General features: G+C 40.6%; 3 protein-coding genes across 16 annotated transcripts in view; 1 reads left to right on the forward strand and 2 right to left on the reverse strand.

The window, feature by feature from the left end:
* arhgap24 (Rho GTPase activating protein 24) overlaps positions 1-6,055 on the reverse strand; it is a 67,214-nt gene extending 61,159 nt beyond the window's left edge. Inside the window, exon 1 of the mRNA XM_084383213.1 lies at positions 5,607-6,055. The gene's annotated coding sequence lies outside the window, so the exon portion shown is untranslated. The remainder of the gene's footprint in view (positions 1-5,606) is intronic.
* An 11,348-nt stretch (positions 6,056-17,403) lies between these two features.
* On the reverse strand, positions 17,404-22,199 carry esm1 (endothelial cell-specific molecule 1). 2 transcript variants are annotated; one of them, XM_084384085.1, is made up of 4 exons: positions 22,153-22,199; positions 18,755-19,167; positions 18,199-18,342; positions 17,404-18,067 (listed from the first exon to the last, which is right to left on the reverse strand). In XM_084384085.1, the coding sequence occupies exons 2-4, from the start codon at positions 19,059-19,061 to the stop codon at positions 17,973-17,975; spliced, it is 546 nt and encodes a 181-aa protein (XP_084240211.1). In that variant the 5' UTR covers positions 19,062-19,167; positions 22,153-22,199; the 3' UTR covers positions 17,404-17,972. The 2 variants fall into 2 exon arrangements, with proteins under 2 accessions (XP_084240211.1, XP_084240210.1); XM_084384084.1 differs by lacking the exon at positions 22,153-22,199 and having other exon boundaries at positions 18,755-19,278.
* Positions 21,921-25,080, forward strand: part of LOC311275482 (putative E3 ubiquitin-protein ligase HERC1) — a 42,634-nt gene continuing 39,474 nt past the window's right edge. For 7 of the 13 annotated variants that reach the window (XM_084384080.1, XM_084384082.1, XM_084384081.1 and 4 more), the window contains exon 1: positions 21,922-22,077. The gene's annotated coding sequence lies outside the window, so the exon portion shown is untranslated. Of the gene's footprint in view, positions 22,117-25,080 lie in introns of all 13 variants that reach the window. The other 6 variants (XM_084384074.1, XM_084384071.1, XM_084384077.1 and 3 more) reach the window with 2 other exon arrangements.

Below are 25,080 nucleotides of genomic sequence, written 5' to 3' on the forward strand. Positions count from 1 at the left end.
TGCAGCCTTAAATGTAGTTATACAAACCTTTACACATCGGTGCAAAGGAGCACCATATGTTGGCTACATCATGAATAACATTACAGCCCTACACAGAGGAAATAAGGATATCTTGAGGTCTTAACAAGAAAGGATTTCTCTGAAATGTGGTACTGCAGAACTTCTTGTACATGCAGGACCCGTCTCTTAGCATCAGGAGGTCGCTCATTTTCAGTGCTTGCACAGTTTTTGTTCCCCATATGGCGAAGCACTGACGCTAACTGCACACAGAAAGAACTGAACTGCTGTTTGACATGTCTTTGTTTGAATTGAGCTGGTTTGGAGGAAAAGGAGATTGAGGCCGCACTTCACAGTCTGGCACATCCTTTGGGAAATTAAAGTTGTGCGTGGGAAGATTTTTTTGGGGGGGTAAAAATACAACCTAAAGTAACCTGAATCATACAATTTGGACTGCAAAAAGCAGCGCATTCAACTCCCCTAATTGAGACTTTACAGACTGCTGCCCAAATGGGCCAAATATGTTGTTGCCGAGTAAAGATAGTGGCAGGAAGTCTTCTGCGACCACAGGAAGTGGCCGGTCACAACAGCAGCAAGGGAGCACTGACTCTGTCGAGGGAAAATTGGACAGCAAACTTAGATCGGCTGCCTTTCCCATCCTGCGGCTGCTATAAAGCTATGCAGGCTGAACTGGTATGTGCTAAGTGGAATTTACAGACATCTTGCGGCATGATCCCCCGGTTTTCAAAGTCTTGACAGCACACTAAGTTTTCCCACTTTTTCACCTGATGCAAAGCTTCCCTATCATGGTCAGGGATGAACCACTTTAAGTTTTAAGTTATCTCTGAAACCACATGGCCTCGATTTCAAACTGTCGATTCTTCAGCTGAAATGACAACTTTGGCTGGCAGATATCATCAGTATCATCAATATTTTTTACTGGCTACGCCTGCAAAGCACGTATGGCGGAGGATTGTGTGATTCACAGGCAAAACAAGAAGGGGAATTTTCAGTATTTTACCCAGCACAGCAAAAGTTCAACTTTTCACCTAGTATGTGTAATATGTGCAAGTTTAAAATCTCCAGACTACAGTAAGCCAACGTCACTAACCAACCAGCAGCTGTTACTTAAATGCTGTTGATCAAGACCCCAAAGTGAAAGTAGGAATCATTTCCTGTATAGTTTAATTTGAGGAAATATTGAACCTTAATGACCCATTTCTGTATAAAATAGCCGCACAAAACATGTTAAAAAATATAAATTGAAGACTGGCCTATTTTTTGGCTTGTAGAGCACGTCTCACTCCTCTGCAAACTCTTTAAATGCAGATATTGCTCTTGGTGGCTACACTACAGTGTGATTGGACAATAGCTTTTTAGGGGAGGCGTTTAGCTAACAGTCAACTTCCCAGAGCTTTCAATGAAAAGATGTTGATTAAAACTCATAGTAGTACTGCGCATTTTGGTTTCATATTAAATGTTTCCAATGGTCATAGTGATGCAAATCATTTCCTGCTCGAAGCCTTAATGATTCACTGATGATTAGCAGCATGAATTCTTTATTCATGTAATATAACATGTGGTCAACAGAGCTATTACCATCTGTCTGTCTGTCAGTTTTGCATTTTCAGCAGCTGCTGTACACCACATTGGCCCCAGTGCTTGCCAGTAAAGCCTTTGCCAACTTTCCTTGGATAATGCAAAGGTCAATGGAGTGTTTAACAGAAAAGTCACTATTGAGGGTCAAAACAGTGCCACCATTTAGTCTCATCAAGTCAGATAACATCTCTTTTTACTATCTATCTAGCTGTCAGTCTGTCTGTCTGTCTGCACGTAGAGCAACAGATGAACTATTTCTGTTTCTGTTTCTGAAAAATCAACATCACGCGATGTCTCTTTCCCACAGTACGCCACAAAGCCAGTAAGATGTGACTGGTGAAGACACAGGATGTGAAAACTGCGCTTTGTCTGAAAGTCAGCATGTTTGACAGCTGATTCAATCCACCTGGCAATGACATAAACTCTGCCTGTGTTTCATGAGCAACCACCTCTCCGAGGAACATTCAGATGAAAGCGCAACAGAAAGCCCTCATCTGTTTGTGTCTGTGCATGAGCCACCTCTGCACCCTGCTAATAGCCATAAAAACAAGAAACACGCAACAGAGGAAACATGAACTTCACATTGCCAGTCAATGCCGTCCACCCTTTAAATATCCCTTAGCAACCTTCCCCTTTAAAGTCTGCACAGTAGGGCCTCCATGACCCACATGTGTTAAAGACAAATATAACCCTCCGCTACCAAAGCTGCTACCTCGAGAGCAGTCTGTTTCTGTTAGACTCCCCCTGAAAAGTCACAAAAGGTGAGAGGAGGGCATGTCTCTTGCTGTGCAATTGCTGCGCTAACCGTTGGAGAGGATGTGAAAGAGGAAGGGCTTCGGAGCGGCCACAGATGGAAGTACTCACACCCTGACCCATTACTCCATCCAGCACATGCACAAGTCAGGCCTGGCTTGATTTAACACTGAAGGGACGCTATTCTTCATTATGGGGTAGGTAGGTACACAATCCACGATCAGTCACTACCTACACAACCCACTGTGAGTCACAGAGAGATATGGGGGATGGATGGAAGCAGGAAGAGATGAAGGGAGGTGAGGGCGGCTCATATAACGTATCACAAACACAGACGAATTGCCTCCTTGGAGATAAATTTCTATTTGCTCCTGCTGCTGAAATGCCAAATAAACTCCCCGGCTTACTTCTATGAATCAATGTGATGACTCACTGTCTATTTTGTCTACACACCAATTTAGACGCCATATGTTGCCCCCTTCATAGTCTACAATGGAGAGCTTTTAGTATGATGCACTCGTTAGCCACTCACTAACATCGCCACCCCTCCCTCTCCGTTCTTTTCACCCATGCCATGTGTCACAATATGTCTGGGAACTGAGCAGCAGCAGCCCTGTGGAGGAACAAGGATGAAGACTTCTCACTGGCCGCTGACTCATTCTGCACGTTTGACACACTGTTGCAATCGAATGAACGATAGTGTTGATGTGGCTTGTTTTTGTAATGGAGAATGCGGGGGGGGGTTTTTGCTGATAAAAACGAGATAGAAAATGCTACGGTCACAAAGCGAGAAGGTGAGCTGAGAATCACACCTATGATCATAGTCATTGCCCCAACCCCCGCAGTTTGGGGAAAGCTGACTCTGCATTTTAACCTTCATAAATGTCAGCTTACTATGGATTCTTCGGGTGAAGCAGCTGTGTCAAGTTAATTTAACCAAAATGTTAAAGGAGTAGATTGACATTTTATCACGTATTCACTTTCTGGTTCAGAGTTCGATCAGGAGACTGAGATCACTTTCATATGTATATGGTCAACTAAATGGGAAGCTAATGAGTGTAGCCAGTTAGCTTACCTTAGCATAACAAGTGGAAACAAGTTAATTTTACCAGTGTTAGAGGAGTAGTTTGACACTTGTCAGATGAGAGGATTGAATCGACTTGAATGTCATATCATATGGCAGGCTAAATTTAAAGCTACCTTTAGCAGCTTGTTAGCGAGAACAAGTACATTTAACCAGTGTTAGAGGAGTATATCAATCACTTTGATATCTGTAGCATAAGCTAATGTGTGTAGTTGGTTAGCTTTAGGCTACTTAGCATAACCTGTGGAAACAAGTTAATTCAACCAATTTTAAAGGAGTAGACTAGACTGACACTTTTACACTGAGACACTCCTGTTGAAGGAGTTAGCTTAGCATAAATAGTGGACACAAATAGAACGAGCTAGCCTGGCTCTGCCCATTGGTAACAAAATCCACCTGCCAACACCTTTTAGGCTCATTAGCATCTTTATTTCATACAAAACCTGAAGTGTTTAAACATCAAATAAATGTTTTACGAGGGATTATGTGCCAGACTAGCCTGGAAATTGACTTTACACTTCCATTTTTTTAATACAAATGAAATATAAAGTGTTACTTCGTGAGCTGGTAGGCAAATTTTGTTACCCCTTTACAGAGAGAGCGAGTCGTTTCCCTCTACTTCCAGTCTTTGTGCTAAGCTAAGCTAACCAGCTGATTGCTGTAGCCTTATAGGCTATTTAACAGGCAGAAATAAGAATGGTATTAGTCTTCTTATCTGTATGCAGGAGAGCAATGAATTTTGTATTTTCCATTTTGATCACAACCCCAGTTTTGCTGCAGTTTCAGACGTCCTCGTCTCCATCCCTTCTTGTCTCTCAATAAACAGCTATCACAGTTAGACCTGGGAACAGTCGAGTGCGGCAGCTGACACGGGGAACCTGATCCCTGGGCTTTCCAGCAGCACAGCTTGTGCACTGCAGACATTCCTGGCACACGGGGGTCACCATATTCTTCCTCCCTTCTACCTCGGCTCGTGCCTTGTTTGCTTTCTTCTTTTTTTACATTAGCACACCAGGTGGGGGGAACAAGTTGTCAGAGATGCCTCGCTGGTCCTCCCTGCCATCCCGACATGTACCCTCCTTGTCCTTTCTTTCTCATCCTATTAATTTTTGTTTGAAATCTTTTCTAATTCTCCTTTTCTGCCTCCTTTTTTCTGTTGTTAGTTTTCAGTCAGACAGCAACAGAGCTCGCACATGCAGCACAGCTAGCAGACATGATTTAGTTTCCAGCCGACAGCCAGACAGGGGGTCTGGGTTTTGGATGGCATATGCAACCGTCTCACCATCTGTATGTGCTGCACCAGAATTAGCAAGACCAAAACGCTGATGTGACAGTGACAGTACAGTACGAGTGCACTGTATTTTAATTACATAACTAAAGGACAGAAAATTGATGCTCTCCGGCTATCTCAAAAGTCATCGCTGTGGTTACATACAGTAGATTGGTATTTCAGATATGCTGTTACAGGCTAACAAAGTAGCTGACGTGCTTTTTAGCTGGAGAAGCAGCTTTTAGTCATTTTAACAAGATGTGAAAGATTACCAGCAGGCCCATCCAGGTGTCTATATGTATAACTGAAAGTTGTATTTCCTCTTGTGCATCTCCTCTCCAGTCTCAGTATGACAGTTACATGACTAAACATGAGTTGTGTCACTAATTCTACACAGTAGAAATATATGTCATTATGATCAAATCCATTAGAAGATACGCAATACTGGAAATGTCTTTGAAAAGCTTACAAAAAGCACTGATGCATCTGGTCATTGTTCAGAAAATACAGTAAAGCCACTTGCTGACCTTGTCTGCTTGTGTTGCAAGTAAATGAAATGCAAGCAAAATATCAATAATGATCCAGGAACTCCAAGATACCACCAAATATCATAGCTACTTTGATACATGGCTATGCCCAAAGGATGTTATTAATGCTGCAGTCTTACATAAAGTTCCGGTCCTGGAATAACTGCTTAAAATGTAAATTACATAACTTAAAGTGTCACTGAACCCCTCTGAGACTGGACCAGTCAGTCAGATCCTATGCCTGCAGCATCTTCACAGTCGTATTACCAAACTGTGCAGAGCTGTGGCTCAAAAACAATGAGACATTGTCACAAAATCACCTAAATATGACAGAACCTCAGAGGCAAAAACACAACATAATACTGTTCAACCTCACCTTCCAAATAAACAGCCTTGTTGAATCCCTCAGCTCTGACGTGTGTGGATGCACAACTATTGTATCCAATCCAGTGGCAGGTAATCAATCAATCAACAGAAATCCTGGGCTGAGACGAGCTGAAGTTGTAGTCCAGCTCAGCTGCTGCTGCTGCTGCTGCTGCTGCTTCCCTCCAGAGCTGCCTCAGTGTGTACAGAGTGGATTGAGTTAGCTGACGCTCAGACGAGCTGTTATAAACTTTTCCCCTGACTGCTCACACCATCTGCATGCTGAGAAAGTCTCCGCTGTGGACAGGATGGCTGTCGCGGTCAGCACAGTCACACATGGGGCACCATTACAGCGGGAGTCCGCCCAGACACACACACATACACACACACACACACACACTCACACTCAAACACACTTTTTTCTCTCCCAGCACTGCAGCCTATGCAGTCCTAACTCCTCCTGTCATCCTGGCTGGTGAGACGCTCACACTCAGTCTGAGGAAACCGTGTGTGTACAGTATGTTGGTTACAGAGAGGAGGAGGAGGGAGGGAGGGTGTGTGTGTTTGTGTGTGTGTGTGTGTGTGTGTGTGTGTGTGTGTGTGAGTGAGTGAGCATGTTTTAGGAAGTCTCAAGATGAGAGCTCTGACTGAGCAGTGCACCAGCAGTTGCAGCTGACTTTCTCCTGTATTTTCAGATTCAACACAAGCAACTGGCTGCTTTTTAAAAGACAAACTTTTCCAAGGCTCATAATGTGGAATATAAATCCTGAGATTTCCATACGTACCATCTGTGAGTAGTTCAGCACACAAACACAGAAAGCCGCCCCAGTTTTTAAGGGTGCCTTCAAGATGACATATACAAATGACTGCGTGCGTGCAGCTCCACAAACATTTATTCAGTGACACTATCCTCGCTCTGGTGCGAACCCAGCTGTATACACACCAGTGGAAAGTGCATCTTGTTTACTGGGGAGTGGTCTGAGATTTCTTCCTACTCCATAGTCTCACAGTGGTTCCTTGTGAAGAATGTGTCTGCCTGAGTAAAGAGGAGGATTTTGCATTATTTATGTTATATCCAAAAAACTTAAATGCGTTAATGTGTATGATAAATGGCGATAATGCCATGGATAAACCCTAGTTATACTGTAATTATGGATGTGAGGCATTCACAGTTTTTAGTAAATTACTGTTCTTTTACAAACTGTACATTCCTGAGCTCAATCATGCAATCATGTGGCTTCCTATCGACTCCTCACAACCTGCTCAATCTCCTGACATGATTTATGACAAGATGAAATTCTTAAGCATGTTACCCCCTATAGATTCAAACACATGGCTGTTATGCAGGCCCTTACAAAGAAATTTAAATTCACATTGTGTAATTTCTGCCACAAGGGCTCTCACAAAATAAAAGAGTCTTGTGTGGGGAGTTGGAGTTGCATTAAATTCTGCTTTGATCCGGAGTCGTCTATGACAGGAGGAGAGCTCAGCAGTTATGTTTTAAGTTTTGGGATTGACAAGTGGATTTACCTTCACTCCTGTTTATCACCCTGACTACAGCAGTGATCCATGAAGGTGAGCTCCACTGTCGGGTGTTCATGTACTGTAATGTTGACTGCTGACTGGAGCTGGACAGGACATGTACTCGTACACATAAATGTCATCATGGAGTTTCTGCTGAGGGCTAAATTCAGTGAGAGTTGACTTGAGTTCTTCTTACACAGATACATTATTTGCTTGCTTTATGGCCAATGTGCAATAAAATGATCTGGCTGTTGAGGACAAAATAAACACAAGTAACACAATTGAACACAGATGAATGCACAAATGTTCACAGACGAGGTAATGTTTTATACGTGGTCAGTACAGTCTTGTTCACCAACTTCCTTTTCCTGGAAGTAGCGAATGAAACACACCTTTACCTTTTGTAAACTTGTGGATTTCTCTGGGTTTTAATATTGTTGGAAACTTTTGGGGTAATGTAAGCACACAACTCAACATGAGTCATTGTTAGGCTTTTAAATACAGAATTCTTACATATAATATATTTAAGTGATTATATTTAGTTATATAAAACAGCTTTAAAATCTGCCTGGTGTTCACAAAGACATGTCAGTGGAGAGGCTAAGGGATGGAGGAAGGGGCTATATTCCTATCTATAATATATTGAAATGGCACCATGCATGCTTCAATTTATGTTGTCAGCACAAGACAGCTACAGAACCTTTCTCACCAATCTTAATGCATCCCTGGCACGTGTCAGCCACCACATCCACTGGTAATGTCCTCATCACTAATGAGGGAGGGAAATTCCAATCTATGTGGGAGGTTGCTGATGTGTCAACAATAATTACTTCCTCAAAATCAAATCAGCAGGACTGGGAGCAAATCTGACCGGAACAGAGTGTGTATATGTTTGCAGAGGAGTTCTTGGGGTAAGGCGGAGGAGGAGTTTCACTGCTGTTGGTGTTGAATGAGGAGGAGGAGGTGATGTCAACAAACATGATCCTGGGTTATTGAGGTGTTGGAGGCCGAAGTGTAGGCTCAGGCTGAACACATTACCTATTGATCTGTTTGATGTATAGGCAGACTGAGGCAAGAGTGAGGTCACTGTCACATCTGGAGCTTCCATTAACATCTGTCAAATGATTGATCCAAGAGGCAGCAGCAGCACATGAATCTGTCCAAAGCTTCACGCTGTCACTGTTCATTCAAATCCTGATACTGACTGTGATCTGATTTTCTCTGCTTAACCGGTTCTCTAGGGCAGGACCTGATTGGTGATGATCTTACCGGACAGGTTGCATTGATGGCATATTTGCAGCTGCAGCAATCAAATGTGTGACGTTTGTTAAAGCGATCTTTCTCGCCATCTAGACCAGTGGTTCAGCAACCATGTCGGCTTTTCAGTAAACAAACCACTGTGTACTTGTGACACCTCATCACAGCTGATGGTGGTATCCTTATGGGACCTGACTGAGGACAAACTACACCCTAAAGTGCAGCCTACTCTGAATGGGACATTTTTTTCATACACTTACATACAATCACCAGTAATTGTGTGGGAACCAGTGGAGTCACCCCCTGCTGGCCATTAGAAAGAATGCAGGTTTAAGCCACTTCTGCACTGGATTCAGTTTCCAGATCCATAAGTTCTGTTCTTATTAACAGCCACGATAGCGTTGGATGGTAATGTTTTCACCTTGTGAGATTGTGAGATTGTGTGTGTGTGCGTGCCAAAATGTGATTCTGGAAACAACTTGTGTAGCAGGAACTAATATAGAAGCAATTTTGAGTATTGTTGCCAGGTGTTTCTCCGTCTTATTATGTTGGCATGATGGCATTGCAACCGTGCAAGATGCAGTCACTTCACTTAATGGGTGTTGAGATCAAAATGATAAGTTCAAAGATGGGTGTTGTCTGAGCAGAGGGGCCAAAATTAGGGTGGTGGCCCCCACACTTAACGCCTCCGGCCCACATTTGTTTCGATGCTGTCAAGAAAGTTAACAGTTGCGGAGTTGAGATCCAAATGAAGGGAAAGTTTGAAAACGGTTGGAGTCTGATCCATCATTATGTACTCATAGGTCGGATTATTATTACATCTTTTTTGATGCTCGAAATATTAAGTATTTCAGATGATAAATTATATATAATAAACACAATATATCCTCTTTGTCCATTTTTGTTACCCTGTTTGAAGTTGCACATGCAATTTAAAACTTTTTGGTGCATAGATATACTACTATAATGCATTTCTTCCAATAAAATCTAATCTCCACACAGAAGGTGAGTTCTCCAGGTGTAATGAAAAGCCTCATTCGGTTAAATAAAGATTGAATGAGATGCCGAGACTAAACAACAGTCGGCTCTGAGCCATGTGTCCGCAGCCATCCTTCAGCATGTTTTATTATATTTGCTGGACGTGGAATGCTGAACATGAAACACCGTGACCTTGTGACGTAACAAGTGGCCATCTGTAAACAAACTGTGCTGCATCTCCTCCCCAGAGATACTCTGGGGGGCCTTATCTGATAGCGGGAGATAACTCGGTAGATTAGAATGGATGAATGCTCGCAGAGGAAGCCTCTGGGAATAAAGATGTTCTCAATGGGTTTGCTGTTCTCATGGCCTTGCAGTCAGAGGTTTTGGACAGTCGCTGACTTCGGGAGAGATAATGAAAATCTTTGGACGCCTGCAGCAGACAGTCAAAAAGCCTTTCCCAGTGGACTGAGATCACACTTGAACTCATTTACTTTGATTTGATGATATGGGGGCTTCTAATATCGCTGTATTAATATGTAATACCCACTTTTGTCCCCTGGCTCCTCTGCACATTTGGCTCTAGGTAAATATTCTATATATTGTCCAGTTCTAGTGTGTGCCATGATCATCAGACAGGATTAGCTGAACAGGGTCGTACTATCAGTCAGTGACCTCTGTTGGCAAGTGTCTGCTAATGGCAGTAGTTTCTTTTTGCATCCTGACACAAACCTTGACAGGCTTCTTGCTTTCCATTTTCCATTTCTTTGTTCAAATAAAGTGAATATCAACAAAAAAGAAATGTGAAAGGGGTTGTGCTCTTGACTCCAAGTGTGATCAGGTGTGTGTAGCCAAGCAAGAAAAGTCCCATCTTACAGAAAAAGGGCCTCACACTGACAAAGGACAAAAGGGCTGTTTAGATGCAAAAAGATGGAATTTATTCAAAGTGTCTTTAATAGATATTTTGACATCAACAAAAGGATTACAAGACCGCTTGTGTGTGAAGAAAGGGCCACTTGTAGTGCTACCCTGTGGAGCTTGACAGCCTCTTCCTAGATGTTTTGACTTCAGGGTCTGCAACTTGTCTTTGACAAATCGTTATTTGATTAAAGAAACGTTCTTAAAACCCACTGTACTCTACCTGCTCAGTACCAAACATCATGAAGACAAAGGGACTAGCTGGGGAAGTATTTAGAAGGTTAAAGCTAAAAGTTTAGAGACAAAAACTGACAAAAAGAAAAAATGAATTTGGAATCATCAGGCGGACACAGACACGACCGCAAATGAATTATTATGTTTTTCCATAAGCTGTCATATCAACTTTAATTAGGTGATGATAATATGTTGTGTTAATACGTTATCTCTGATGCACCCAAGTGGCTAAAATCTGTTATTGCAGGTTTAAAAGGGGTGACTGGCCATCACCAGCAGTGTAATCCCAACATGATGTTACCCATTGTGTTTGAGTTTGATGTCGCCATCTTGGTTTTTTGGAGGCAGAAGTGACCATATTTGGATGACAAGGTGGTGCGGGAGAGGATATCCTGAAAAACCAAAGGACACGCTATGGTAGCGACTTGTCAATCACAACGTAGCTCCGCCCTGAGGCATACCCTGCTTTATCATCTTTTACTCTACATGAACATTACATCAAAGTGATCTTCATGCTCAAGTGACGAAGACTTAAAACTAGCAGTTGAGACCATAAACTCATTTGGAAACTTACATGCAATATGACTTCTTTTTTAAACCAGTGGAGTCGCCCCTGTTGGCCATTAGGAAAGAAATGCAGGTTGCATTGGTTTAACTTTTCTGACCTGGGAACTCTGCTCATATCTTATACAGTCAGCTGTCTGGGTGGGAACCTCTGCATGTGACCCCATCTCTCTCTTCCTTTACTTCCTGTCAACTCTCTACTGTTGACTTGTTCATCTCTAAAAGCATTAAAAAAACGTGTTCATAGGTCAGCTATAAAGTTTTAGGTCAGAAGAGAGAGAGGTCAACAACATCAAGATGATGACCGAGCCTGAGGGAGTACACTTTGACGTTCGTCAAGGTCAAAGTCACCGTGTGACATTGTTTTGAACACATCCCTGCCTCAGCGGGGACAGAAAAAAATAGAAGGAAGGTCACATCTGCTTTTCTTAACATATGCTGACTGTTGTTTTGAAAGGTCAACACAAACACTCAAACCAAGACAAAGACATGTCCTCTCTCCTGAAGGTACGTCCTGAGGAACTTTTCCTTCGTCCTGTCTGTTTCAAACAAAAAATTTCAGTTAACCATAACTTCCATTAACTGCACACATCCCTTCACCTCTATATATAACCAAACAATGCTACATTGATTATCTATAAGCATTTATTTTCAGTTTTATTTTGCCCTTATTGAAATTATTTTCTTTATTACTGATATAGCATATTCATCAGGTACTGATAAAGATAATCTCTTCTAGATAGAGACAGTGATACATGTTTCCTCCACACCAAAGATGATTATTTTTCTTGATGCAATATCGCTCTCTGGTGGTGACTTCTTAAACTTCTCAATTATAAACTATTTTAAATATACCTGTTTATCTTTAAAGTTCTGCAGCACATACTGTGCATTAATATTCACAACTTTAATATTTTATTTAAAGCAAATATTTGTATTTCATGTTGGCCTATGGTACCATGGCAGTGGACTATAAGTAATATTGGGTCAATACTGTTAAATTCTTATCTGACTTTTTTTTAATAGCCAGACATAATTAAGACAGTCAAAGTAAAATCTCATATTGCAGTATTTATAGAGCTGAAGACAAACTGAATGGCAAATAAATGCAAAATAACTTCATGATACACTACCATCAGGGAGCCACCAGAGGTCCATGTGCCGCTGCAAGAAGGGCACTCAAAAATGATTTGTAACCTTTTCTGCACTTATTCACTGTATTACTAATTTCACAATCTATAAATTATATATATGAATATAATTTATGTTTTTTGCAATAGCTAAAAAAACATTCTTTGAATTATAAGTGAACCTTCCAGCACTCAATAAATAACTGGCCTAAAACGGTGACTTTAAGTGTTTCTCTTACATACAAATTGTACATTTTATTACATAGGATTAATGTGCGTGTCACATTTAATTCAAAGTCATGTTGAGTTAATGTGTATAAATTAAAAAAACTGTGTTTTTCAGTTGTTTATTATCCAAGTATTACGCACAATAGTAATGCAATTGAAATGGGTTATTTTATCTCCTGTAATAAATCACACAGCTAGTTTATATACATTGGCTCAACATGACAGAAAAACATTGCATTAAATGTGACCCTTTATTTAACTTATATTGTAGAATAATAATGATAATACTATAAAATATGTAATTAAAATATTTAAAGCAACGTTATGTGACTTCTTAACCTTAAAATAACAGCTTCAGAATCGTGTTGATGGTTCAGTGTCTTGAAAATGGTGTTGCACTCAGAAACTGTGGGGGGCGCCAAATCACACAAAATGCCAATTTCTACATAATGTTGCTTTAAATTTTTGAATGATTTAAACTGAAATTCTTTTAAAGCATTTGACTGTGTTTCATTTTGCAATAATTCAACTCAAGTAATGTACCAGTAACAAATTTACTGAAATGACTTTACCATGGATTTAAATGTGCTGTATTTTATTGTCTTATTATTATTAATAATCATTATTGACATCAGTTACCAAATGACAGTACTTTCTGAATGTCAAAAACATCCTCTAAAACTATATTTGATCTCAAAAGAGTCAGAAATCACAATTTGCATCATGTTGATAATGATCACACCATGAAATTGTGCACTCAAGCAGATTGTTATTGGTTTATTATTTTCTTTTAAAGTATTTTGCACATGTTTCAAAAGGCAGGATGTAGTAGTAAAATAAAGTGCTTATACCATTTCTGAGACCAAGAGACAAGCAGACAGACACAAGGAGTCATTTTGAAGCTGAACTAAGCATGATAAAAAAAATCACACTTCCCAGTCCCTGCGATTCTGAGGTGTGATAACAAACCTGTTTGGAAATGTTCCTCCTTGCGTCACATTGACAAGAAAAAGTCCCTCCGGGGGTCAGAAATCTGTCAGGTCGCTGAGGTCAAGGATCCAGACGCTTGTTTTGCCAGTTTACTACACGATGCTTCCGTCTAAAAAAAGAAAAAAAGACAGAAACAGGAGTGGGAACCCTGGTTTAAAGGCGCCAAAGAATTAATTAATCAGATGGTATCCCATTTCAAATCAAGCGACATGACAGCCTGTGAGTTTAAAGTGCTTCTTGTTACTTTTTCACAAGCCTCAGTTTGGTTATCTGCTATCAGCGTAATCAATCTCATCACTTAATTTCCTTGTTCACAGTGTTTGTGTGTTGTCTCCAATGAGCCTTGTCATTCCGCGGCTACAATAAACAACCTGTTGAGGCAGGGCCAAACTGTAAATACCAGAACATCTATTTGCAGTAAATCAGTGTTATTTACTACTCCGTTCACGCACCTTTGTTTCTGTGGAGGCGGCAGTGACGTGTTCAGGGAGTCAGATAAAGGGTATTTCTCACCAACGCTTTCCTGTTATTTTCCAGGGTCCTTTGTTTGGATGCGAGGCCTCGGCCTGTTGGTTCTCAGGGGAACGAGAGGAACATTCGGGCCCGAGCACTTATGAGCACAGACTGCTCCCATACCTGCCTGTATCACTGTGTGTGTGTGTTTGTTTGTGTGTGTGCGTGCATGCGTGTGTGTCACCTTGTCCTTGGACTGAGACGATACATCCCTCCAGTGAATTCATGTCATTTTCTGGGACCTTTATCCCTTTGTGACAATGATGTGAACGTACAAAACTATGAAGAGCAGGAAATTGGTTTTATTGTACATCAATATACCTTAATCTTGCGTTTTTAATTCATAATTATTGTAGTTAAACGACAAACGAGAAGAAGGAAAACAAGCTGCATTACCCTTAAAGTCTTTTAAGGTTTTAAAGCAAAAAAAAAGCGCTCTCTTCCTTGCAAAGATTTTAGATTTTAATTCTTCAATTTCCACTTTTTTTTATTGGAGAAATGACTTAAAATTATAACACGGATCGAAGAATAACACTTTGTCACTCATGTTCATCTGTTACATAAGTACATAAAAGATCACCCTATTTCAACATTTGTCTCCGAGACACTATATTGTTTGATAGATGTTTAGGTATTGAGCTTTCATTTAAATAATAATTGAATAAAGCTGGACAGGAAGTGTCCTCTTCCACCTCCAAACAAGGGCAGTTGTGTGTCACTGATAGATTCCAGGCTTTTGGAGTGTCTCTTGCTTTTTAAATTCCTGTCCTAGGCAGACACAACAACAACAGGAAGAAGGGCCATTTTCACAGGTGTCAGGAAGCACAGGAAATAAACAAGCTGAATACTGGAAAACATTTTGTCGTAGCCGTAAGAGTCAGAGGTGAGGCTAATAAGAGATATTTTTAACTCCAGGGACGGGATTATTTTGCAGCTTGGGGCCAAAATGTTTGATGTGCTTTCGGATGATTTGCACTTTAATGCTGCGGGGTGACGTGTTAAAAGAGGAGAAAATTCACGTTCCTGTAATCAAGGGGTCACATCATGTTTGATGATGAATAACCTGAGGTTTAAAGGGGCTCTTTTTTAACAATGTATTAATTGCGTTTTTATTGGCCACATGTAAGCCATGTTAATGTTAATGTTAACTCCTTATCTCTCTCAGTTGCCTATACAAGCCTGCGGACGATGTGTTAAAGTTGTTTAATGCTGCCGGACTGTGGACTCTCTTTGTGAAGGACACGGGTCGGATTTTCTGCGACAGTCCCAAGGATGTGACTCTACGCACGTACCCAAGCAGCTAACAATAATTTAGAAATGGATGATAACAACATAAACTAGCAACCGCCCCTTTAGAGCCCCCCTCAGAGCCCCTTTAATCCTGATTAAAAAAACTTTAAAAAGTCAAAATTGCATATTTAATTTAATTTGCCAGCTCATTTACTGCATTTATTACAGACTATGAATACAAGTTTAAATGTATAAAACTTTTCTATTCAAAGAAAATATTATAGATGTATCACAGAAAGATTTTTGATGATCAGAACTCATTACTAAATGTATCTGTGATTAATATATTTCATTTAAAGCACCATGATTTCATAGTGAACCTTATTACTGTATTTCAAAGAGTGGTCAACTATCACAGGATCTGAGACTTCGATAAATGAAAGGATTTCTTCCTCCTCTTCATGAAACTTCAGTACTTCTAAGCATTTTCTTCAGTTAAGTAGGACTGGATATTGAAATGCTGCTCACTTACAATGTGAAGATTTTGAGTCTGCTCGCTCAGGGAGATGATTCATTTCAGTTATACTGTACGAGTTATAATTGTCAGGGCTGAGAGAAAAGTTGAAAGACTTTTAGGAATGTTGGAAGGAAATTATTTCCTTATCTCAAGAAAAGGCTTTATGCGGTCGCTCAAAAATTTTAAATCATTTTCTTTCATAACTTTTCTCATCATGACTAATGACAGATTTATAGGCAAAGTTGCAACTCTCCCATCAGTAACAATGTCTTTCATAAAGCCAGTAAACGTCGTCATTGCTCTTCAGCTCTTCACATGCTATATGTGGTAAAAGCATTTTTTTTCCATGTCTGAGAAATGTCTTCTGCATGGGAACAAAGAATATTTTCCCATTTGTGGAAGCTGAGAAAGTAGGGCGTTCCTCCACTGAAGAGTCAAGGATGCCTGAAAGATTCTCAGCACTTTCTGCTCCACAGTTTGGATATTTCATGTCGTATCATCATGGGAAACAAGAATTCCTTCTACGCAGAAGACATACTTCTATCTTGACTTCTTTTATACTGTTCAGAGAAGCTTTCTCCGCCCTCTATAAATAAATACCACTCATGCCAGCCAGATAATAACAAATCTCCTCTCCCCTTCGCTGTACGTTGGATGCCCACTGCTCCTCGGGGATGGCTTCAATGCAACAAACTTTCTCTACATTGTACGATTGTATTCGATAAATAAAGATTCTTCTTCTTCCTCTTCTTCTTCTTCTTCTTCTTCTTTACCAGGAGTCCCTTGAACATGTTGAGATGTCACGTTCTTGTAGAAATACTGTATGAAGGTCTTCAGGGATGTTCTTCTCAACTCAATCACCTGGTATATTTATTCACTTTTCCAGCACTGATGATAAAATACTGTGAATTATCTTATAATGCATGCCAAAGTAACACTTTATAATAACCATCATTAAAAAATGGTCAATTTATAGCTTCTAAAACTTTAGTTTATAGTTATTTCACTCTTAACAAACAATGAAATGCTTTATGAACCATTTATAAAGCAATTGTAGAGTTGCAACTGATGTTTATAATACTTTGGAAATGGTTAATAAATACTGTGTAGTTCATCTATAAACATTATTTGGACGGACATTTAAAGTTGTAACTGATAATGATGATAAACCTTTACAAGTGCTTAATAAATGGTCTGTATCTGGCTGTTAACAGTCAAATAACAGGTCACTAAAATTACATGAACCTTACGTTTAACATTAATTACTGATGGTTATTATAAAGTGTCACAGAGATTAGAAAGTCCTGAGACAATCTGTCTGATAGACATCAGTCTCTGCAGCATTTATACAACTTACAATTTTTTATCTGCTACCACTGGTCACTTGGATAAGGAAGGAAAAGAAAAAAAAGTTCACATCCTCAGATTGATGAAAGAACTCACTTATTGACTTATTCCACTTTTTCCATAACTTGCACATTATCAGGTGAAGTTTGTATTTGTCACGTGTCTTTAACTTCACAGCTCGTATATTTGTTGAGCTACACAGAGAGGTGTAGGTCACACAATCAACTGAATGGCATTTACGGATATCATCTACTGTGCACTATGCTTATTTTAGGAATCCATTAACATTTACCTTCAACTGCCAACAGTTGTTCGTAATTATTAATGACCACATTATAAAACCATTCAACAGTGTTTTCTTAGGGTTTTTTTTAATACTGCAGTTTCTGTATCAAATGATGCATTGCTAATTAATTTCATACATAATTAGGCAGTGAAAATGACAAATTCAGTGATAACTTTGGTTTAATTAAAGAGCATTCTTTACATTGGCTGGTGTCATATACATGATATGTTCCATGTCTGCTTTACATCTATACAGTACAAATAAAATATCGATATGGAAAACTGAATCAAGGAAAAATATTGCTGTATCCAGTTTGAAAATAAATGCAAGGCCCTTTCACGTGACGTTAACTCTCATTTTTCTCAACGACAATGCATGAAGGCACACTTAATGAGAGAATGGGAACAGACTGCAGGATCATTTTAACTAATTTACTGTATAAACAGATAAACAGAGACAGAGAGAATTTGGAAAGAATAACATAGTCTGCATATTTCATTAGAAAAGATGGTGATGGTGGTGGTGAAGGACCAAATAAACTTTCCAAATGCCGTAAAAAAGTTTTTTTTTCTCCATCGTTTAACATAATAAAATATATCTTTCAGTTCATTTATAAGTTAATGCTACATTTACACTGAATAGATTCAGCCTTGTCAGCGGTTGTCAGCGAGGGTTGAGCCTCTTCGGAGCCGTGGATCTGTCTGTGTGTTGGTCCGTGCTCTGGGCGGTGCTGACCTCTCCTGAGCCCACTTCGACCCCTGGAAATACAAGAGGAGGAATTCAGTTCATCTCACAACAGAGAAGGCTTTTTCATAAGTTCATTTAGTTGCTTTGGGAAGACATTTGACTGATAACACCAACACCGAACAGTCTTCGTGGTTACATTTACCTGCTTGTGGCTCATTCTTGAGGTTGCTGGCGATTATGGCGAAGAATTTGAGGTTGAGACAGGCTCCCGTCTCCCTGTCACAGATACCACCTTTGCAGTTGCATGTCTTGCGGCACTCGACCCCGTAGGTCCCGTACAGGCAGTCTGTAAAGAGAGAAAACATTATTGTAGAGTAGTCTGAGCAAAGAGAGGGGGAAATGTTAGAGTAGGACTGGCTCTGATATGGGCCCCAATTCACAGTGATCAGGAGAAATGTGCTAAATAGACAAAAAAAAAAAGCAAATTGATGAAAACTCCAAGCATCTAATGGGCTAATCATCAAGTTAAATCATATTTAAAGCAATGCTGCACACATCTGCACATGTGCCTCTTAATCACTCACTTATATTGCAATGATGCATCTGCTATCTGCTGTGATAATTCACTAAATAGATCCTAAAACACTGTGACAACATTCTGCATTTGGTGCAGCAGGGTCATCACATAGTCAAAAATGCAGCCTGCAAGCAGAAGCAGCCCACCAACAGGCAGGTTTAAATGTTGCATGTGAACATACCTTTGCAGATCCCATATTCGTCTCCGTAATCGTCCTCATCCTTGTAGAACTCGCAGAATAAGCCCGGTCCGCACTTCACCCCGTGCATCCCCGACACCGTGCGGTAGCAGTGCTCCCCTCTGCCCGCTGCACAGACCTGACAACAGCCGCAGTCGTCCAGGACGGTCCGTGTGCAGCGCTGCGTCCCGCCACACCGCTCCGTGTTGCATCTGTCCGGGCAGTTCACCGCGTACTTGACATTGGCGCCCCACGCCTCGGCATCCCGCACCAGAAGTGAAGACAACACAGTGATGAGGAGAAGAGACATGACTGGGATGCGGCTGCAAGGCTGGAAAAGGCTGGCCGGTCTGTTGCTGGATCCTCGGGGAGAGACGGAGAAGCGGAGCACCTCTGGAGGACTTGAGTGGAGTGACCTGTGGTTCATCAGGTTGGATGGTTATCAGCGATGAACAACTTTGTTTTGCACATGACTTGCCCTCGTCAATTTCCTCATTCCGGTGTTGTCGTCCTTTTTTTTTTTTTTTTTTTTTGTCAGTCAGGCCCCTTTTTTAGAGATCCGGCTTGGAAGTGGGATTTACTCTGGACCGCCATCCAGGAATTGAAATTCGTGTGACCTGATGTCATAAGTTATCTTTGGTTTGTTTTTGTGTTAGGCAGTGACGGAACCCCCCAAACCAGCAGGTCTGTCGTGACTGGCTCAGCTCTGATGGGTTTTGTGTGAGGATGTTTTCACAACATCCCATGACTGGAAGCCTTATTGACAATATGTAACACAATGGAAAGATCAACCAGTTTCAACTGAATCGTGAAAATAAAAACATCAGAAAGAAAGAGGTCGTTTTCTGGAATTAAGGTTGTTTTAAAGGGAAATTAATTATTTGACATGACATCTCAAAATGAGTTGAAATGAGTCTTTTATCATATGATTGGACTTGTTTTTTTAACAAGAAGTAACTGACCAGTGGCGGACTCAAGCTGTCAGAGGCCACCTTTATCACAGTGGAGGGGCCACACAGAGGGCCCTGCGTCATTGCAATGAAATTTCATCATATTTTCTCCTCCAGAAGGAGAGGAGTATAAGCACTAGGGCTGCATAATATAGTAAAACAAAAATCATACTGTAAGTATTCTGACAGTATTGTGACTGGCGTATGATTGACATGATTGAAATTTCAATCTTCCCTGAAAAAACCCCCCATTTAAATCATGATGATGTGACATTTGTTGGGGTCAACAACATCTGGAGAGCATTGCATATGTGTAGGCTAGGACATCTCTGCAGCTGTCACACCTGCCACCATCAAGAACCTGCAGTTTCTTGTGATTTGGATATTGCACTTTTTGATTATATTTGGATTAATTGTGGGGCCCGAGTAGGCTCTCTACCTGTAAGTGATTTGCACTTGGGCTTAAATCATCTCCCTTCAGATTTTGTGACAGAGATAGTCTGGTTTTGGGGTGTATTTTCTGCAGCAGAAGCTAAAAAGCCAGAGGGAACACTAGAGGCAGCGGTGTGTCTCTACAATCTTCTCACTCCTCCGCGACCACGGCCGGATTATAAATCTGATTTAAAATTTGTTTAAGTTGTTTAATGCTGCGACATGGTGAATTTCTTCATGATGAACTCGGGTCGTATTTTCTGCAACAGTCCAAAGAATGTGGCTTTATGCACAAGTCCGCTAACATAACTAATGCCTTGCTTCCACCACACAGAAAGTTCCATAGATCCCCTTTAATGACTTAAGCAGTCTAGACTAAAAGGAGATGCAGGTTAACAAGGAAGCATTCTGGTCATTTGCCAATAAGAGGGATGGCATTCACCCCTCTCAAATCACCTATACTGACTGGAACGACACCACAAAGGGCACTACATAACAAAGTCACAAATGAACTGTTAAATATGCCAACAAATGTAACATGTGGAGGGTTTTAAATTTCTGAGAAGAGTATGTCCTGTATTGATGTTGATGTTGTTTTTCATTTGTCGTCTTCTGTTTTAAAATGTTGTAACTTTAAAAACAAATAAAGATGTTTTCGTTTGTGTTTTTTCCAAATGAACTGATTGGTAATGCAACAAAAAACATTGTAAGTATAAGGCATAATATTGACAAACAGGCCTAGATAACACACACAACTGGAGACAAATGAGACCAAATTGGAGCTGCTTCAATGGGGAATTCCCAAAATTGAGCATTACAGTTCTATATAGTTGGGGGTATCAGAAGATCTTTAAGGAAATAATTAAAATCTAAGCAGCAGAGGCTGACATATCCTGACTTTTAGGTCCAGAAACACTGGGTCCTACATTTCCCACAATGCAATGCTCCCTCCAGAGCCACAGAGTACATTAAAGGGATAGTTCGGGTCTTTCGATGTGGGGTTGTATGAGGTACTTATCCCTAGTGAATGTGTTACCTGCAGTAGATGACCATCAGCTCTCCCCCTGTGTGGAGAAGCAGCGTGTAGCACCGGCAGGAAACTTTGTACAGCTGAAACTGTACCAGCAGCAAGATGTATTTTAGTCACCTAGAATAATTCCTACCTAATATATATGCATATATTTAAGTGTACACTATGTTTTTAACTCAACCATAGAAAGTCTTGTTATTTCTACACACAAGCAGAATGTAGTGTCAAAGAAAAAGGCTGTTTGACGGCAACGTAAAGCACCAAAAATGTTAAAAACATAGCGTACACTTAAGAGGATATAAATATTTTTATACTTTAAAATACGTTTGGCTGCTGATTGCTGCTTCTCCATACAGACTTTTAGGTCCAAAAACACTGGGTCCTACATTTCCCACAATGCAATGCTCCCTCCAGAGCCACAGAGGACATTGTGGCTCTCCCGACGCCATCTACTGCAGATAAGTACCTCATACAACCCCACATCAAACTACCTGAACTATCACTTTAAGCGTCTTTTTTCACGGGCTGAGTGGTATCAAGGTATCTCAAGCGTGTGTAGAATAAGTGGAATGCCCCTTTAAATAGCCTGGGCCTATTTTATCTGTTATTCTGTGCAGAGGCACTTAATATCAGTAAAAAAAGGAGCTTTTAGATTTTGGGTTACTCTCTGGTTCTTTGTAAAAACAGTAAACACACACTGGACAGCGTTCAGTCTGAAAATAGAGGAAAAATAAAAGATATAAAACAAAAAAACAAACAAACAAAAAAACATGGCAGTCCACCCTCCTGGACACAAGATGGCGGCACCGGCTGCCAGCAGCGACGAGAACGTAAAGCCGCCGAAGAAGAAGAGGAAAGAGGAGAAGGTTGATATGATATTCACGTCCAAGGGAGACCTCACTGGGACGGGACAGGTAACGCAAACCATTTATCTGCGGGGGTTTACAGCCAAGGTAACTTGCGGTCTGTGTTATCTTCACGATATTCACCTGAACGCATCGACTCGACGCTAGCGAGCCGCGGGAGTGTTTTGCCGAGAGCTGTCAGCCAACGAGCGGAGGGGCTTGGTCGGTTTTTTTGACAGCCATGGAAGCAGACTAGCAACTGCACTGCAGCCAGCGTTAGCTCAGCTGTCACCGCAGATGCAGAATAATATTACCGGTGTTTGTGAATGACACGGTGGAGGCTGTGTCTCATATTCGCATATCTGGCTGTTTACGTCTGCGTAGCTTAACGGCTTCACTGTAAGATTTCGCTAACGTCTACTAACGCCAGAGATGAAAAAAACACCTCAACGTTAATGCTACGAAATGTTGACAGACGCTTCTAAGTAAGACAGCAAAGGCTGGATAATGTCGTTTATCGTGTATTGAATTAGATTATCCTGTCGGTTAACGTCGTTAGCATGAATGCCCAAGTCAATGCCTAACTTCTGACAACATGACATTGTCGGTGGGCTGTAACGCTGTAACGGTAGCTGCCTGCCTTCTTCCTCCCCCCCTGCAGCCCAAGATAACTAAGCTGTCAGACATTATGCAGCTCATATTAAGATGAATACACGGCCTTTAAATATATCTCCCGTTCAGTGCTGACATTAGCAGATAATTCATTTATTTAACAGTCATCTATTCATTGTCTGCCTGCTTATTGTGGTGTGTGTTGTGGCAACTAAGCGTCCTTTGGCCCAGCAACTTCCTCCAGCTCATGTTGGGTGGCACCCATGGGACATGTAGCCTCAGGGGGGCCCTCCTACCATCAGGGAGCCCATCAGAGGGCACCCAGGTGCTTGAAACACCTTGACTGGCTTCAGTCAAGTTGAAGCAGGATGGTTAAGGTCCTCCCCAATAGCTGAGCTTCTCGCTGGCCTCTAGACTGAAGGCCAACTGAAGCATAAAAAAATAATCTTGGCCACATGTATGGTCATTATCTAATTAACCGATTAGATCTTATGATGCCAGGTCTGCACAATTGATTGAAATATAATAAATATTGCAATATGGTTAAGTGCTAGGGCTTGGCAATATAAAGATATAATATCGTAATCGTGATATGAGACTATAGTCGTAAATTTTGGATATTGTTAAATCGTGATGTAGCATAAATGGTGTTTTGTCCTGGTTTTAAAGGCTGCATTACAGTAAAGTGATGCTTGTCTTTACCCACTTAGTCATTATATCCACATTATTGATGACTATTTATCTGTCATTGTGTTAATATTTTGTGAAAAACTTAATCGTCACCAATGTTGTCAAAACCGAGAGGGTATTTGTCTCCCAGTTGTAGCATTAATGAAGTGCTTTTGAGGAGATTTAAAAATATCGAGATGTAGCCTAAAAATATTGCGATATAATTTTTAGGCCATATCGCCCAGCCCTACTAAGTGCAATGTCCAAATGGCAAGAAGCTATAAAACAGCATTATAATGAAGATTTGTAGTACTGCAGATATGTCCTGGTCTACAAATCTTGTTCTCCAGATTTAAGAAAACACGTGTGTTTGGTGGACCCCATCAGATGTCACACCATGATGATTTTAATAGTGTTTTCTCTGTGAAACTTAAGATTGTAATGCAAATTCCTCATGAGAACTTGTGTTATTTTAAATGTGATTCCAGCAAAAAAAGAGTAAATTCCCACCCACACTTTTTCACCTGCATTGAGTGATTTATTAAAAAATGTCGACGTTTCCGTCACAAAGACCTTTCTCAAGACACCATGTCGTACAGTCTCAAAATAGAAGACGGCGTGTCTTAGAAAAGGTCTTTTTGACCTTATTTAATAAATCTATTAACACAGAGGTGATAAGTGCGTGTGGTAATTTAATGGTTTTCTCTGGAGTTAGATTTTTTGCTGGGTTTGATTCCCTGCACCACTAAAAGAGATAAACCAAGAGATGTGCGTGTTGCCGTCGATTCACTTTACTTTAAAATGTAAACCAGTTTTACTGTCACTGTTCCCTGATGGCACTGAAATTGACTTGTCTTCTGATTACACATGCTGCTGCATGTCTTCAATGTCAATTACTGACATTCAATTTCGGTATATGAAGGGTTTCATCATAAGCCTCGAGGACTACAAATGAGACCAGTTATTAACCTTTATATTTTTATTTTATTTTATATAGCTCACTGGCAAGTTTCTGGGACATTTGGCCCAATTTGTTATCTGTAATCACTAACAGGTAATTAGCTATGTCCCCAGATGGACTGATATTGGTGAACTGTGGTTCCAGTGTTTTTTGTCCTACAATCCCTAATAGTTTACAATCAGAGATGATTGCGCCTCATGATGGTTGCTTGCAGTGGTTGTCTGACCGAAGAGCCTATTACTATATCAATGCTTGCTGTTATTTTTGGCCAGAGTGGAAACCATATAGCCCTACAGGCCTCAGGCAAGGCAGGAGAGATGAGGCTCCGTGACTGTGTTTACTGTGGTCAAAGAAGTGGCATGCTCACATGTTTAGCAGCCTGTTATTAGCTTTCTATCACTAGTTTTAAACCTAGAAGGAGTCTCAGCCTTGACCAAAGAGTATGGAGATTTCTTTATTTAACAGCAGATTTTACCAGTTAGTTTAATACTAGCCTAGTTGTTATTACATCTACTCTTTCATGAACTTTAGTAGGATGAATGTGCTTTACCATGGGAATGTAATGCGAGTGTTATTCCCATGAAATCACCCACTAAGGTATGAATGCTAACTAGCATATTGTGACTGTCATGGCATGGGACTGTCACATTTAATCTTCAGTATGGATTACATGGTTTTGAAGGAGTCCAGTCAACAAAACCTCGTATGATTAACTAAAACGCTAGATGGGAAATCCAAAATCTGTATTTCTTTGTTCCAGGAAAGCTTCTCTGTGAATGTATATAATTTCCACTCAACAGCAACAACAGACTAGCTCTTTATTTGTTCAG

This window comes from Pagrus pagrus (assembly GCF_965226575.1).
Source record: "Pagrus pagrus genome assembly, chromosome: 19".
In the NCBI taxonomy this organism is placed as follows: domain Eukaryota; kingdom Metazoa; phylum Chordata; class Actinopteri; order Spariformes; family Sparidae; genus Pagrus; species Pagrus pagrus.